Source organism: Podarcis cretensis (assembly GCF_951804945.1).
Source record: "Podarcis cretensis genome assembly, chromosome: 6".
Classification (NCBI taxonomy): Eukaryota; Metazoa; Chordata; class Lepidosauria; order Squamata; family Lacertidae; genus Podarcis; species Podarcis cretensis.
The window spans coordinates 49,621,281-49,638,052 of record NC_137175.1 but is presented as its reverse complement, the minus strand read 5'-3'; the positions used below and the strand labels follow the sequence as shown (position 1 = coordinate 49,638,052).

Sequence of the window (16,772 nt, the reverse complement as noted above, 5' to 3'; positions counted from 1 at the left end):
GTCAAGAACCCTGTGGCCCTGTTCATTTGTTTCATATAGTCCCTATTTATTTCCTAATCCAGTTTATTGTAATAGTTTTAGGCAGCTTTGAAATTGGCATAAGCATAGGCCTACCAGCTTTCTAGACCTGGTAATCTAAAATTAATGGTGATGTTAATAATACTGAGATGAGAGCCCCGTTCCTTAGGGACTCTCTGGAAGACCCTCACCCCCTGCAACCTATTGTTTTTCTTGCAGATACTGGGTATGGGACAATTTACACCTCTGATGACCAAGGCATCATATATTCGAAATCCCTAGAAAGGCATCTCTATACCACCACAGGGGGAGAGACAGACTTCACCAATGTGACCTCCTTGCGAGGCATCTACATCACTAGTGTGCTCTCAGAGGGTAAGTACTCAATTTCTGCATGGCGTCATGGGGACTGATGGATTCTAGATTGGCTGTAATTGAAGATTGAGGAATCTGTTAGGAAAGTAGCTGAAACTTTTCAGTGAGATGGAATTGAGGCATTTCTGGGAGATCCATTTGGGAGATCCATAATGCTTATGTTTGCTAATTTGTTTGAAATAGCTTGTTTTGAAGCTAGGTTTTCTCATAGGTGTTTTGACTAAAGGAAACAATCATGTTACTGTCTTAGTTTGTTGAGGACAAGTTCACTTGTCTTGCAGTACTGGTCTCTTCTGCTTTTACGAAGTTAATAGGAATAATCAACATTGATCTGTTCCTGTGCTTACTATATCTGTTAATACCCATCCTGTAAAGCAGGGATGGGGGACCTCTGCCTCTTCATATAGTCAGTTCTTATCATTCCCAGCAAGCATGGTCAAGAGACAGGGATGATGGGAGTTGTAGTCCAGCAACATCTGGAGAGCCACAGGTTTCCCATGCATACCAGAGAGTTACTTAGTTTCAGCCCAGGTTGAATCTCTTTAGACAGTCTGAGTGAAGTAAGGAAGCCAAACTCATATGTTAAACTGTGTTGTAAGGTTGACAGTTCCTATAGATGGGAATCAGGAGTGTCTTATTTGAAGCAGAAAGATGACACATCTGCACAGGGGCTGGAGCTTTAATATCAAGCTGTGAATACTGGAAAGGTTGTCCCTGAAATAATGGCTGATGCCCTGACATTGAACTCAGCCGGTGTGCTGCAAGAGCCAACCCAATGAGTCTCAACAGCGCAGTGTGGGACTAGGTTTGCAGTCTTACTCAATTTTCAAAGAGTTTGGTCCTCTTTTGCAAGATGTCTTGTCTTTTTGAATGCTTGGAATGTTTCTTCATGGCATGGGAATAAAAGAAAGCATTCATTTTTTTAATTATAGCAGGTGGCATTCAACCTTTGCATCCCATTAGTGAAAGCATTTCCACTTGTGCCACAGGGCTCTCCCCTCCCCCCCCCCACCTTCAGCACTTACTCCACACCATCCCCAAATATAATCTAGAGAGTTGGGGAAACCCATGGAACAGATTTAGGGAGCGTATGGGAGGAGGAGAGGGGGATAATGTTCCATTTCACAATAAAATCCTTGCACCGATGGAATGTGAGACTTAGCACTGCATTGGGTTTTACTCAGAGAGTAAGTATGTTGTATAGAATTTATTGCACAAATACTGACATTTTCTCCTCTCAATCAGATAATTCCATTCAATCGGTGATTACCTTTGATCAAGGAGGGGAGTGGGTGCACTTGAGGAAACCTGAAAATGCCAAATGTGACTCAACTGCCAAAAATAAGGAAAAGGTTTGTATGTTTATATATTGGATGTAGGATAATATTGTCAGGCCAAGTTATAGTTCTAAGTTACTTGTTTGGAAGTTGGTTCTACTGAAAACTATGCTTTCTAGTAAATTGAGTGTATGACTCAAGTGCAAGATTAGGGTGTGGTGGTACAGGGTGTGCAAAATCATAGTTAGAGACCAAATTTATAGGTCTTGAAATAGCATTAAACGTATTAAAGTTGCTGTAGCCTTTGTAAATTATTCATTAGGAAATTGGCTTACCAATAGCTGTATTATCTCATGCTGCGTGGTTAGAGCATCTAACTTACAATAAAGACAAAAATAAAGCATATTTTTAGGGATGTTTTGCAAGAGGAGTGGAATGCTCAACAAACTTTCTTCAGTGATCTGGGCCCAAACTATGCAACAGAAAACAGTTTGTAATTCAGCCTGATTTAAAACAACAACAACAGAAGGGAACAGGATTACGTGTGGAAGAAGCTGCCTTGGTCCATGTGCTATTTAAAACACAGTGTGTCAGCTAATAAAGCTTGGAAGCTTGGGTTCAGTTTGCCTTGGATTTGCACCAGTAAAGGTTCTCCTTTGTGGCAATTCTGTTGAAATTCAAGGGGTTTTTTGTTGTTTTGCTTTTAATAAGACCAAATATGTTAATGCTTCACCATTTTGCCTCCTTTTCTTATTGGGGTTGTCTTACATTTACAGTGCAGCCTTCACATCCATGCATCTTACAGCATCTCCCAGAAGCTGAATGTACCAATGGCTCCTCTGTCTGAGCCCAATGCTGTTGGAATTGTCATTGCTCACGGTAATGAATTATCCTTATGCACGTATAATACGATGTAAGATAATTGGCAAAGGATGAGGCTGTACTTGGGATTGTCTACTGGTTTCTGTATTTTACAGATCTGTTTTTTTCCTTCTTCCGCCAGTAAGGGTGGGTGAACTTAGGAATGAATACAAGTGGTGGACCTTCATGAGAGAACTGTAGTGTACTCATATCCATTGTATTGGCAATGGCCTTGTGTTGCAGGAAGTGTTGGGGATGCCATTTCAATAATAAACCCAGATGTTTACATTTCGGATGATGGCGGCTACACCTGGGCACGGATGCTTGAAGGACCCCATCACTATGCCATCCTGGATTCTGGGGGCATCATTGTGGCTGTTGAGCAAACGGATCATCCTATCAATGTGATTAAGTATGCAGGAACTTTATTTTGTTAATACTTCTATGGTGGGAGGACATGAGAAGTTCAGTGCCCACTTCCTCACTGTTACGTCACTTGGAACTATCCCTATAGAACAGTGTTACTCAAACTTGGGGGCCCAGCTGTTTGTTGGACTACAACTCCCACCATCCCTAGCTAGTAGGACCAGTGGCCAGGGATGCTGGGAAGTCCAACAACAGCTAGGGACCCAAATCTATGAAACACTGCTGTAGAATGATGTAAAGGAAGAAACTGGGTTCTCTCAATTTAGAACGTTTGAAAGGAATGAGGCTATCCTAACCACGAAGCTGTTGCTTGAGAGGAGTGATTTCAGAAGAACCACTAATTTCTATCCCTATTGACAAGCTCTCGTCCAGAACAGGCAGACATAAATATGTTTGGAATTCCAGCTAGGATAAAAGCAACAGACAGAAGAAGTCCCAGTGCACTTCTCCATTGCAAATCACCTTTTCCTGGCACTCATTTGCAAAGAAGTCAGTCATATAATTGTAGACTTGGAAGGCACACCAAAGGTCATCTAGTCCAACCCCATACAATGCAGGAATCACAGTTAAAGCATCTCTGACAGATGACCCTCCAGCCTCTGTTTCAAAACCTCCAGTGAAGGAGAGTCCACCACTTTCCGAGGGAATCATAGCTCTTAACAGCAGGCATTTCTTCCTAAAGTTTAGTCAGAATCTCCTTTCTTGTAATTTGAATCCATTGGTTCAGGTCCCAAGGCCCTCTGAAGTAGGAGAAAAAAAGCTTGTTCCCTCTTCCATGTGACAGCCCTTCAGATATTCAAACATGGCTATCATGCCACCCTCTCAGTCTCCTCTTTTCCAAGTTAAACACACCCAACTCCCTAAACCATTCCTCATAAGATTTGGTTTCCAGCCCCTTGATCATCTTGGTCTCCCTCTGAACACATTCCAGCTTGTCAATATCCTTCTTAAATTGTGGTGCCCAGAAACGGACACAGTACAGCGGAACCCAAGGTTCTGATATGCAAAGTGGCAAGTAAGCATGTAGTTTAGTCTAATATTCCTGTCACCTGTCTTGCATCCCCAGTATTTGAGAGTGGCTGCCTTAAGCTTCGTTAGGATTTCTGTCAGTCTAAATTAACCACAGTGATAATGCCAAACCTCCATTCCTAATCTTATCTGTTTCAGGTTCTCCACAGACGAAGGGCAGTGCTGGCACAACTATGTTTTCAGTAAGGTTCCTATGATGTTTACTGGCCTGGCATCAGAACCAGGAGCAAAATCGATGAATGTTAGCATCTGGGGATTTACAGAGAGCTTCCTGTCTCGTCAGTGGATCTCGTATACTATTGACTTTAATGATCTTCTCAACAGGGAGTGTGAGTAATCTCTTCCTTTTTTAACAAATAAGAATGTTAGCCAGCTGCCTGTCTTTAAATGGTCTTGACTGTATCTGTGAATTTAAAAAATGTGATGCAACTAGAGCAGGGGTCAGCAATCTTTTTCAGCAGGGGGCCAGTCCACTGTTCCTCAGACCTTGTGGGGGGCCAGACTATATTTTTTGGGGGGGAAATTAACAAATTCCTATGCCCCACAAATAACCCAGAGATGCATCTAAATAAAAGCACACATTCTACTCATGTAAAAACACACTGATTCCCGGACGTCCGCAGGCCGGATTTAGAAGGTGATTGGGCTGGATCCGGCCCCTGCAGCTCCCCTTAATTCCAGAGAGTGCCTGCCCCAGTTCTGTGGCTGATTGCACCACAGAATTCTACAGAAAAGCCCACAGAATTTTAGTAGTTTTTGGCTATCTCAGGAATCTGGTCATTATTCCCTCCTTAGGTATGGAGAAGGACTACACAAAATGGTTGGCTCACTCCAGCAATCCCAATGACCCTGCAGATGGCTGCATATTGGGCTACAAGGAGGAATACCTGCGCCTTCGCAAGTCATCTTTCTGTCAGAATGGCCGAGACTACGTTGTGACCAAGCAACCATCTGTCTGCACTTGCACATTAGGTGACTTCCTCTGGTATGTTTGGAGTGTTCCTCCCATAATCTATTCCCATGGCTGTGTTTTTTTCTGTTCTGAAATGGCCTGGGGAGTGACCATACTCCCACCCTGCCACCTTTGAGCTTCACTGAAATATTAAATCAGACTCTGCAGTTCATTTTCTGAAATAGTGAGATGGGGAAACTGTGGCCCTCCACATGTTGGCCTGCAGCTCTAATTAGCCCAGCCAGCATGATTAGTGGGATCTGCAGCCTAGCAACATCTAGAGGGCCACAGGTTCCCCATTCCTGACATATGTAGAATTGTGGTTTTATGACTCTATAAGTGTGAGGATTTTCAAGGAGGCAGTCAAGTGATTAAACATTGATTAAATATGGTGAAACCTGGGGGTTCTCAGAAGAAATGCCACATTTTGCAATCCAGATTCCATTATCAGTATAACAAGATGTGCAGGTTAATGTTGGTCTATTTTCTGTGGCTGAAGGAGCATGCAAGATTTTAAGCAGGCAGATCTTTCACAAACAGATGTCATGCAGATGCACATACCTACGCCATTTATTTGAGACAAAAGTGGCAGAAATCCTCTTCACTAAAAGAAATCATGCAAACTCATTGTTTGTTCAGATCCAAAATGTGGCTTTGGCAGGATCTGAAGTTCTCGGACAGGAACTGGGGTGTTGGGAGAGGGGCAGCATTAGGGACAATAAACATATCCCACACTTGGGCTGTGTACACACCATACATTTAAAGCACATGACTTCCCCCTGAGGATCCTGGTGACTGTGATTTACCCTTCACAGAGCTGCAGTTTCCAGCACCCATAACAAACTACAACTCCCAGGATTCTTTAGGGGAAGTCATGTCCTTTAAATGTATGGTGCGCACACAGCTTTAGACCATGAGAAGTTCCTACTGAGACTTCCTGTGGTTCAGGGTCTTAAGCAGATGCTGCTTGCTTGTTTATTCGTTTCCTTGTAGTCTCAGGCTGCGAACTTGATCATGAAAATAAGCTGCATGTCAATGGCTTCTCATTTAAGCCGCTAGGTTTTGCAGTAAATAGTCACGTCTGATGTTCAGCTTTGCTTGTGTGTGCTGCTTTAAAAAGGACCTCACGATAACTTCTGTGGGGAGCATTCAGCTGTGGAAAAATGAACAACGAAAAGGGTGGAGTGTAATTTAAGAAGACGGAAAATAGTTCAAACATTAGGGAGCAGAACTGTGTTGCTGGTAGCTTGTTCTACTGGACTCTAGCATGTACTGGCTCATTCTGATGACCTGTTTAACTGAGCATTCATCCTGATTTGTTTGCACAGATATAATGCTGCACAACATCAGCATCTCACACTTTCCAGTGCATTTCCCCATCCCTTTTGTTACCAGAAAAATCCCAGGGTGTTTTGGAAGGGTGGGTGGGGATTGTAAGCAGCTTTATTGTGCAAGAGTGCCAAATTCACTTTAACTGCACAAACTAAATTTGCTGGTATATGATTAATTCATACCTGAAAATAACAAGACTGAACATGGCCTTTGCATCCCTTAAACTTGCAGAGCCATAGTCCAGAGTACACAAATTACTGCAATAAATGTGTGTCTTGAACAGTGCTGGACTTAAACCCGAATGGCTTCTTTTTTAAAACCACTCAAGGGGGCGGTGTATGTGTGAACTGAGCATGCCTTCAAAAAGAGCAAGGTGGGAATAAGCAGATATTTCCACTACCGCCACCTTATGAGATGGCTAAAGCATCTTGCTTTTCTCTTGAAATGTTGTATAAACAAAAGCACCACACTCACAGCAACATGGACCTCATTTTGGTTTCCAGCTTGGCAGGACTTCCTGGAACACCCAAGCTTTAAGAAGCTGTTTTTAAAAGCTGAAATTTTGTGCACACTTGCAGCCATGGAAAGCTTTCTGTATGCTGGCTTACATCCCAGCAGTACTTCCTGGTATATCCATATGGCGGCTGACATCACATAGTTATGTGGGTGTTCCAGGATGTTTTGTTGAAATGGAAGCCGGTGTAAGTTCTGAACTACTTCAAGTGAACTCAGTGAGGAAAAAGAGGGTTCCTTAGCCACCTCATATGGTTGAATAAGACAAGCAATGCACACACACAAAAATTTCTACAAATGTAGCAGTGATGAAAGGTGCAGAAAACAGCTCCCCAGTTTGCAAAGGGACAAATGACCTTGCAAAATTGGAGGACAAGTTTTAGCCTAGCACTGGTTTTTGAGTGCTGGGGAAATGGAGAGATCAATCTGGATTTCTCACAATAGATTTTGAGGCTGTACAAAACCAGTAACAACATTGATGTCAATCTGGTTGTGGGGTTGTTTTAGAGGGCCCTAGAAGGAATCAGTACCCAATATCTCTATCATCTTCTCCCACCTGCTGTTGCTTTTTGAATATTTAAAAAACATTTTCATTCACACCCAGTTTATCAAGCAGCACTGAAATGGGTTTCTGTTCTAATTTTTCGGTTTGCATGGGTTCATTGTTGACACTGAATCTGCTTTCCATTCAGGGCCACATTCATTGCCATGGATACGTGTGCTGCATATTAGCAAATTAGATTGCTAATGCTTGGTAGGAAATAATTCAGGGTTGACGAACCTGTAGCCTGCCATTTTTGGTGACCCACAACCTTCTTTTTTTCTTCTGGCACCTCTTTTTATTTTTTTTTGGAAAAGCTCCACATCTCCCTCTGGTGCAGTGCCTTTGTTAGGAGCTCCTATAGGAAGGAAACAGAAAAGTCTTCTAAAGCCTTTTCCCTTTCTTCTAATGTCTTCTAGCATGGGAACCATTTATCCCTATGGTGCAGTGTCATTCAGAGTTAAGACCTTGAAGACATTTTTCTTTTCCTTGCTATTACAGCTCTAGGGTAGGAGGAAAGCCCCCAAGCCAGCAGTGGGAAGAAAAAACACAGGGAATTCTCCCCTCTGCAGCACCAACTTAATCAGCATTTGTCTTCTTGTTTGTTTGGTGTGTGTGTGTTGGCTATACCCACTTCAACCACACTCACTGCTGGCATGTGGCTCTTGGCAGTATGGCTAACCCTCAACGCATCTATTGGGCTGAAATGTATTTGCCACCCCTGAAGAAACTGGATGCTTCATCATAGGGTAGTTTCTCCTCCTGAATGTTCTGTCAGTATATGGGCCAGTGATACAACTAGGCATGTGAAGTATTATCACCAAATTCCCGAATAACCATTAAAAATGTATAATTCTAGTTTGAGCAACCACATTTAGTGGTTGCACATTTAATTGCAGCAATAATGAGGTGATGCATGAGTTGATACTCATACTGTGTGTGGGTTGTTAATGTCTGTCTTCCTACTCTTGGAATTTGTGATGCAGTGATTTTGGCTACTACCGTCCAGAAAACCATTCCAAGTGTGTGGAGCAGCCAGAGCTGAAGGGGCATGACCTAGAATTTTGTCTATATGGGAAGCGAGAGCGGCTAAAGACCAGCGGGTAATTTTCTATGATTATAATAGATGGAGGAGATGGCTTGGTCCTGTGTGTACTTGTTTTTATAAAACAGATATATGTAGTCTACTGGGAAGAGGACTATATTCTGATGCCCTGCAAATACGCTGTAAAATTATTCTCTTCCTCTCTCTGAACACGCTGTGTTTCTGGAACAGTAAGAATCTCCCTTAGAATCAAAATATGCCCCTTGCTGTTGTGACCATGGCACTATATCTCCCAGTAGAAGATGTAGTATAGCCATCTGTAATACATTTAAGGTGATTCATTCTGTATTCTGTATTGGGTGGGGAGATAGTTCTGAAGATAGAACTATCTTGGCTTGTAAATTCTGTGGACCAGAAGCAGCTGAAATAATTTAGCATGCCATGTTTGCATTTATTGTTTGAGAATTCTGGACTTTCATGTCATGTGACTTCCATGTTTTCTTGGAGGCCACTGCAGCCCTATAGACCTGACATGCATACCCCTCTAGGTGCTCAGCCCTGAAAGAATCATGGCTTTGGGGAATGTCGGACAGGTGATTTGAGGATACCCAGCCTAGCAATGGTGAAACCATGTTCTTGACTTCCCACTGATGCTTGGAAATGAAGGGGTTAGCTAATTTAGGTGGCTTGGAGAGCTGTCACTAATAAAAGAAGCTTCGCAATAATAGATTATTGAGACTCTTGTTGAATTTCAGATATCGGAAGATCCCAGGAGACAAATGTGTTGGTGGGGAAAATCCCATTCGTGAAGAGACTGATCTGAAGAAAAAATGCACTAGCAACTACTTGAACTCAAGCCAGCTGGTGAGTTTTTAAAAATGCAGAAAGAACTGTAGTGGGGCAAAGCGATAGAGGAAGGGTGGGCAACCTTTTTCTCCTTTCAAGGGCCATATTTCCTTGGGTTATTCTGTGTGAGGCCACATGCTGGCAGGGGAAAGCCACTGGTGAGTGGAATCACCCCTTTTTTCTCTCTGAACCCCCTTCTCTTTTTCCTCTCCAGTGTGCTAGAGTGACAGATCACTCTTGTCAGAGGCCTGCAGTGATGGCATGCAGGGGGTCAATTGAAATTGGGCTGGGGGCTGCATATAGTTCAAAGGCTGCCGGCTGCCTATATATATGAGAGGGAGAAAGAGAGTAATCTAACCAATGTAAAAAGAGTGCTTGAAAAACAGCCCATTTGTAGTTAATATTTGAGAAGCAGTTTTTCTTAAAATGCTTTGCCAATATTAACCTTGACTCTGTTCAAGCAGTAAAATGAATGAGCTTTCCAAATTGGCTGCTGAAGCTGCGGTTTGGCATTCTGAACCAAGTAGTCAAATTTCACCCTTTCCAAAATCAGCTGTTTCATTCTCTCTCCCCAAATCTTTATAATCCTCCTGTGATCCATGCAGGGCAACAGAGTAAGTTCTTGAGGTATGGAGAATAAGCTAGGAGAATCATGATAGAAATGACTTGGTAATTGAAGTGATCTAATAATTTGTCATAAAATCTTGATGCATCTCTCTCTTTTCTTTCTACAGTCTACTTCCTCCAACTCCACTCCAGTCATCCTGGCTGTAATAGGCTTGATGCTTATGACTGCTGTAGCTGGAGTAGTCATCATTAAGAAATACGTTTGTGGAGGAAGGTGAGCCTTGGGAAGGGATTGGCAAGATCATTCTTACTTTTAACTATCGTTCAGTTATTTTTATGCTGCCTTTCAGTGCCAGAGACTCTCCCGCCACAGAATTAAGAGCATGAAACCAATTCAAAACAGGAAAACAGTAGCCATGTAACATAACACATACATAAAACAGCAGGAGTTGTAACTATAAAATCACCAACCTTATTCAGTTAAAAGCAGATTGGGATAGTGAAATCAGTAAGGCCCACTTAAAACAAGCCAGAGAGGCTTCTGTGGGAAGGAGTTCCACAGGGACAGGGCCATCCTGAAAGGTGCTCTTATGTTTGTCGACCTGATAGATCTTAGTGGTAGATCTTTGTGGCTGGTCTTGGAGCCCAAACAGAAGTGTAAGCAATTGTTCAAATTACCAGATCCCAAATGCTTTAGGACTTTAAAACTAACAACGAGTGCTTTACATTGGCAACCACTGTAGTTAGTACAGATAAGGCTTTATATCAGACTACAGCTGTTTATGGGGGCCAAGCAGTCTGCACCAGTTGGCACTTCTAAATTGTCTTTAAAAGCAGACCCACGTACAGCACATTATAACCCAATCTGATGTAACCAGGGCATGAATTACCATAGTCAGATCCACTTTCTTCACAAAGGAATGCCACTGGCAAATTGACCACAGCCCATAAGGAGTGCCTGACAACTGATGTCATGGGTACCTCCATAAACTGCTCTGAGTCCAGGAGAACCCCCAAACTGCAAACATGATCATGGCAACCCTGGTCACAACATTCCTAGATCAGCAGGCTTGTCTGCCCACAGTACCTCTGTCTTGCCTGATTTGAGCTTCCCATAGACATCTAGTTGGCTACTGTGAGAAGAGGATGCTGAACTAGACTCTTATATTCTTGCCTTCATCCCTCATCCATCCCAATACCTGTTCCACAACTTTGTTAGGAGAGATAAAACTACATGCCAGCTGCATGCCTACGACACTTTAGCCCAAAATGACAGATGGATTCATGTAGCATTGTTGCACTGCCAGATTTTTAAAAAAAATCCTATATAGGTTCTAAAGTTACCCAATGTTTATTGGCTTAGACCAGATAAGACAGCCAGAGAAATGGTGTCTCAGCAGCAACCCATATAAAGTTCTTCCAAAAGTCTCTGGACGTTATATTCACTTCTGTTCGAAGAATGTTGATGCTACTGCCATAGGGCCAAGTTCATTTCATGTGTGTTTGTCTTGCCCCCTAGGTTTCTGGTTCACCGATACTCTGTCCTGCAGCAGCATGCGGAAGCTAACGGCTTTGATGGAGTTGACACACCAGATGCCAATAAAACGGGCTACCATGATGATTCTGATGAGGCAAGTGATTGTAACTGATGTGTATGTGTGCACACCATGCATCTTTCTGAGCAGTACATGTTGGGTTAGAAAGATAAATTTGAACCCCAAGCATGTGATTTTGGCTTATGTCACTTTGAAAAAGAAACAGCTGTATATCTCTGGGGGGCTAAGTGGGTTGTATTCGCCACAGCAAAACCGCAAAGAATCATGATCATCAAATGTTAACAAGAAGTATTATCTTCCCCTCTTTTCTTCCCAGGACCTTCTGGAATAGTGATATTGCAGATCTAACTAGAATTGGATTCACATGGATTTAGATGCTGCTACAGAAGGGCACGAATGCAGACGGTTCATTTTACTTCTAATTTGAATGCCTTTTCCGTATCCAAGGGATTCTGTGTTCCTACTGCTTCCATCAAACTGTCTAAAACCAAGAAGGCTGCAAGAACTGCTTTGGGTGGGTGGGTGTAGAAGGGGGAGATACTGCAGCTCTGAATAAGGAAGAAGGGAAACCTTTTTTTTAAAAAATGTAACTTTGTCTTAATCAGATTTCTTTTTCCAACTCTTAAAGGAAAACTAAATAGGAATGTGAAAGCAACATTTCGTTAAATATTAGCATTACTAGGTACAACATACCTTGCTACTAGGAGAAGGCTCCAAATCCCTGGGTGGGGGACATGTTCCACTCCAACACTGTGATGACACTGCTTTGAAGCTGTTGCAGTGTGAGCAGCACTTCTCCTAGCAAGCAGGGCAATGAGATGCTATGGCAGGGACTGAGAAAGCTAACCAGCATCCCGGGGCTGTGTGCCAAAACAGGGTTGCTTTTCGTTTTCACTGAAATGTAATCAACTGGGCAGATGTGTGCCATGCAAAGCAGAGATTATTCCAAGGCTAGAAGCAACTCTGTGGCTCTCCGATTCCAAGGAACTAAAGTGTGAAATCGGCATGTGTGTTGCCATAAATCTAAAAAGCAAAAGCATGGGGGTGGGGGTGGGGGTAAATTTATCAACTGTAAGACTAAGTATACAGATATTCCAGAAATATGACTTGTTTAGAATGTTATGAAGGAACAGAAATTGTTTGCTTTAAATCAGGTTCTTGAAGGAAAGTTTTGTTGCGCTACCAGCAGCAGCTTGATGTATTGTTTCTAATTTTCATTATATTTTTAGATTATACGTAGATCAGTGGTTGCTACACATGCACCGCTTTGCTACTATGTTTTTCTGACTTCTGTTCAGTTTGACTGTTATGTGCCATGTGGAATCATAACTATTTCTCAATATTTTTTGGGTTCACAGAGGGTATTGTGAATTGAACCTGGAGAAGGTAGTAAGTTAAGTTTCTTGAACTCAGTAGCTAAAAGTTGGCCTGTTGGGATGTGAATTGGCGACGGAGGCATCCCACTCCAGTAGCTATTATAGTAAGAACCAAGGGATTCTTACTATAGGGAATCCATAGAAACACAAAGTATTGAGCCAGTGCGTGGCATAGGTAATATTCGGCTTCTGTTGCTTTGAAGGGACTGAGATGCTTGGAGAGACATGTTTGAACTTGAAAGACCTTCATAACATTCAGTAATGTATTTTCTTGAATTTTGGTCCCCAGTGGTACTTTTTACACTTATCTTAGGACTTTGTTCTATTCCAGCATAGGTGAGTGATTAGTCACAATTTGTCCACACTTCCTGCTGCATTTCCCCAGGGAAAACCACTCTTTTGTGCTTGATCGCAACAAATGGCAATTCAGGTTGGGTTGCAATTTGTTGAGATCTATTGCTAAAGAGCAGTTTTCCCTGGAGGAAAGCAGCAGGACAAGAGGAAGTGTGGATAAGCCCCTAGACAAAATATGATTCCCCACTCACCTGTGTTGGGAGCGTGGCAGGGTCTGAATACCTTCCACATACCACCTGTACCCTTAATCTTGCTATGAACGCCTATACTGGAACTTGCCCCACTCTGCTTTTATTCCCCAAGTGTTCCTGCTGGTGAGGCAGCACTACCAGGAAGGTCTCACTGGAGGTTTCAGGCTGAGGCTGCCTTTGCTCCCTTGTGGTGCTAGGGCATGCATCCAGACACGAGGAGCCCTGGGACACATAGCATATTTTCCCCAGGGTCTCTGGTGTGTGTGTGAGATGCTTAAGGACCACCTTCCCCTTACCCAGCCCCAGTACTTCCCTAAGATTATCAGAGGAAAACTTGCTGGTAATGCTGCAACCTGCTGAGTGTCATCCAGCGACAGTCTGGAAGTGGTCCTTCTCCATAGTGGCATCTACCCTCTGAATGCCACACTCCGCAATTTTTCAGGAGGCACTGACTGTTGGGTATTTCCACCATTAATCAGTTTAACTTGCCTTTCTTCAAAGAAGCAGGATTTGTTAGATATTCAGTGGCTATCAATTATGCCCTAGTGGTTAGGACATGTTGGTAAAGTCACAGAGCTTTTCACCCCTCTTTTTGGCAATAATGAGAGTCAGAAACATGAAATAAAGTGTCTGTCCTGGATTTGTTTTTCCCACAGTTACTTTGGCTTTACTGTGCTTTTTTATTGGGCCCTTACTTCCTCCCTTACATCACTGCATCATTTGATTATATCTCAGGGTGTTATTGTCTTCCTTGGTATAAAATTATTTTGTCCCTTGCAGAAGGTACCAACAAGGAACACATGGCAAGGAGGAACATTTGTCCCTGGAAGACACTTGTAGCTTACCGTATTCCACTTCTTGTTTATTCTCACTCCATTTAAACCTGATACAGAAGCACACTTGCATGTAAATAAGAGTGCTGTTTACAGTCAATATTAAACTCACAGTAACTCAACCAGGAACTGAAGGGGGCTCAATAACCTTGTGTCTGACAGCTGCTCCAAAACCCCTGCTCTTAACATATTTGAACTTCTTGTGTACATCTGTTCTGTGCAGAGCCAGGTTCAAATCGCTTTACTATCCATGTGATGTGGCTGAAACTCTTTTAAGTGCTGGGCTGGGATTGTGATGGAAAGCCTGTAATGTAGCTGGTGACGACCTTTTCCATTTCACTGAGAACATAATCTGACTACTTACTCTTGCTATTATATGTCCTATTTTCTATGTTTATTAAAGCATCTCTGGAAGGGTGGTTAGGTAAGGGAGTTCATTATTGGGCATGACCTGTTCCATTGCTCCATTTCTGTTGATTCCCCTCTCATAAGACACTCCACATTGTGGCACATTGGCTTATAAAGTGAGAGCATTCAAGGAACTAGAAACCTCAATAAACTAACCAGGTCCTTGTTACTGTCACACATTTGCTGCCGTACACAACAGTAGCCTTGTCCTCCATAGTGTTGAGTATGTAGGTAACACTGCATCTTCGTCACTGCTCTAAGGGTGCTGCCTAAGTGACAAAGCAGTCCTGAAAATGTTGCCATTGCATGAGCTTTGAAGTATCATTGTCTCCCTGATGTGTCTGTAAGGCAGACCAGACCAGACCATGTGCATAATGGCTGTAAAATATAACATAACAAAAAGCCATAGCTAACACACTCCTCTACACACAATTTCTTAAGATGTACAGTCTGAGGCAAGGTGCAGAAGAAAAATAAAGGAGCCATGTATAGAGTTTGTAAATAAGCCTGGCTATATTATAAATTTGTACTGGTATTTTTCTGTATATTTGCAATATTTGGGTTAGAAATAAAGACAAAAATTGGGCTTTTATGTGGTCTGCCTTTACTCTTGTGAGTGTGAAACCTTGCTGAAACCCGATCATAAGGAGCAACGTACATCATTTAGCCATTTTTTCAGGGCTGCTGCTCAGCACTGAGCAACTTAAGAGCCTGCTGGATCAGGCCAATGGCTCATCAAATCCCAAGTGGCCAACAAGATGACTCTGGGAAACTCTCAAGCAGAACTGGAATAGTTTCCAGCAACATTTTCAAAAGAATTTCTCCCTCTGACTGCAGGCAGAGCACAACCATCATGACTTGTAGCCGCTGATAGCCTTAACCTCTATGAGTTTTTCGCTACCTCCTGTGGGAGTGAGTTCCATAGGTTAATCTTATCCTGAGATAAACATAAGAAGTAAAGGTGTAGTTTTGTCTCTAGGACTGGCCTGTTCATGTGGCAGACTAAAGCAGCTGCCTTGGGTGGCAGAATCCAAGGAGCGGCACTGCTGTGGGCATCCTACCCTCCCCCAAAGAAGCGGCTGTGGTGGGTTCTGGCAAGATCTCGAAGGAGCACTGCAGGTACCCCACCTACCCACCACTGCTACTGCAGAATTGAGATGTGGCGGGTTTGGGGTTCCAGTGAGATCTCACAAACAGCCCTATGAAATCTTGCCGGAACATGTAAGTCACTGTGCAACCCCAGTAAGCAAGGCTGCAATGGGGTTGCATGTGCAGGCTGGTCCTTCCCTTTTTCGTCTCCGACAATAAAATGGGATAGGCAACCCCTGTCTGTCTATGGTTTCTAGCACTGCCTTTCCTGCCCTGGATATGGATGGGAAAAGAAGAGGCAACAAGAAGACTGCCTTGCCATCTTATGCCTGGCTGTCCTTCACTTGCACAGCTACCCTGTTGGAGATATTGCAGTTCTCTTTCCCATGTGAACAGCCTGTAGTGTTTCATCTGCATTACAATTTCCCAGATAGTTCTAGAGGTTGGAAGGTGTGTGTGTTTGACCATTCAGCCCAGGGTATATCTCTAGGGTGTGCTTTTGAACCTTGCAGAGTTTCATTTTCCCTTACTCTACAACCTGTTTTAGTAAGATGATCTACCGTGAAATTATTTCCTTGGACGTAAAGTAAAAGCTGCTGCTGACCATTTCAGTGGCAAAGCTTTGGAATCTGTAGACTCTTCCACAATAAGGGCTGGCAACATCGGCTCAAAGCTTGGCTCCATGTTTTCCTACACAGAAAGGAGGGCTAAGAAAAGACTGGTACTTTCTCTCCCCCTGCCCCAGACACCCACTTCTCACACCCAGCACAGGCACCTGTGAATTCCTGGCATCGGATGCACCTTAAGGGCATGGCATGCCCTTCATTTACTTCAAGACCCTAACCTATTTCTGCAGTAGCACAGCAGTTGCTTGTATGTCCTGTGCTAAGAATGTGTTTGCTGGTATACAGAGTCTTAAGATGGAATCAGAAAGTGGCAAATGGGGAACTGGGGACCTGGGCTGCTGCTTTTCAATACAAAGAGAAGCAGTGGAGAAAGGGTGACACATCTTGGGGATATTTTTAAGCTCCCCGCCCCCCCCCCCCAGTCAGGGTTCTTAGAGGTGTGCATGCCACAAATCAAGTTGGAAACTTCAGTACATGGGGAAGATTTTTAATTACTTCCGCAGCTGCTACTTTTCCCTTGCAAGTTAGGCCTCCCCCAAGGATTCCAGACCCATATT

General features: G+C 43.1%; 1 protein-coding gene across 2 annotated transcripts in view; it reads left to right on the top strand.

The window, feature by feature from the left end:
- SORT1 (sortilin 1) overlaps positions 1 to 15,092 on the top strand; it is a 52,670-nt gene extending 37,578 nt beyond the window's left edge. For both annotated transcript variants that reach the window (XM_079980285.1, XM_079980284.1), the window contains exons 10-20: positions 238 to 393; positions 1,639 to 1,745; positions 2,447 to 2,549; positions 2,775 to 2,943; positions 4,125 to 4,315; positions 4,782 to 4,971; positions 8,311 to 8,427; positions 9,125 to 9,233; positions 9,950 to 10,056; positions 11,302 to 11,413; positions 11,655 to 15,092. In XM_079980285.1, coding sequence (XP_079836411.1) covers positions 238 to 393; positions 1,639 to 1,745; positions 2,447 to 2,549; positions 2,775 to 2,943; positions 4,125 to 4,315; positions 4,782 to 4,971; positions 8,311 to 8,427; positions 9,125 to 9,233; positions 9,950 to 10,056; positions 11,302 to 11,413; positions 11,655 to 11,669 — 1,376 coding nt within the window. In that variant the 3' untranslated portion in view covers positions 11,670 to 15,092. The remainder of the gene's footprint in view (positions 1 to 237; positions 394 to 1,638; positions 1,746 to 2,446; positions 2,550 to 2,774; positions 2,944 to 4,124; positions 4,316 to 4,781; positions 4,972 to 8,310; positions 8,428 to 9,124; positions 9,234 to 9,949; positions 10,057 to 11,301; positions 11,414 to 11,654) is intronic.
- Positions 15,093 to 16,772: the final 1,680 nt, after the last annotated feature.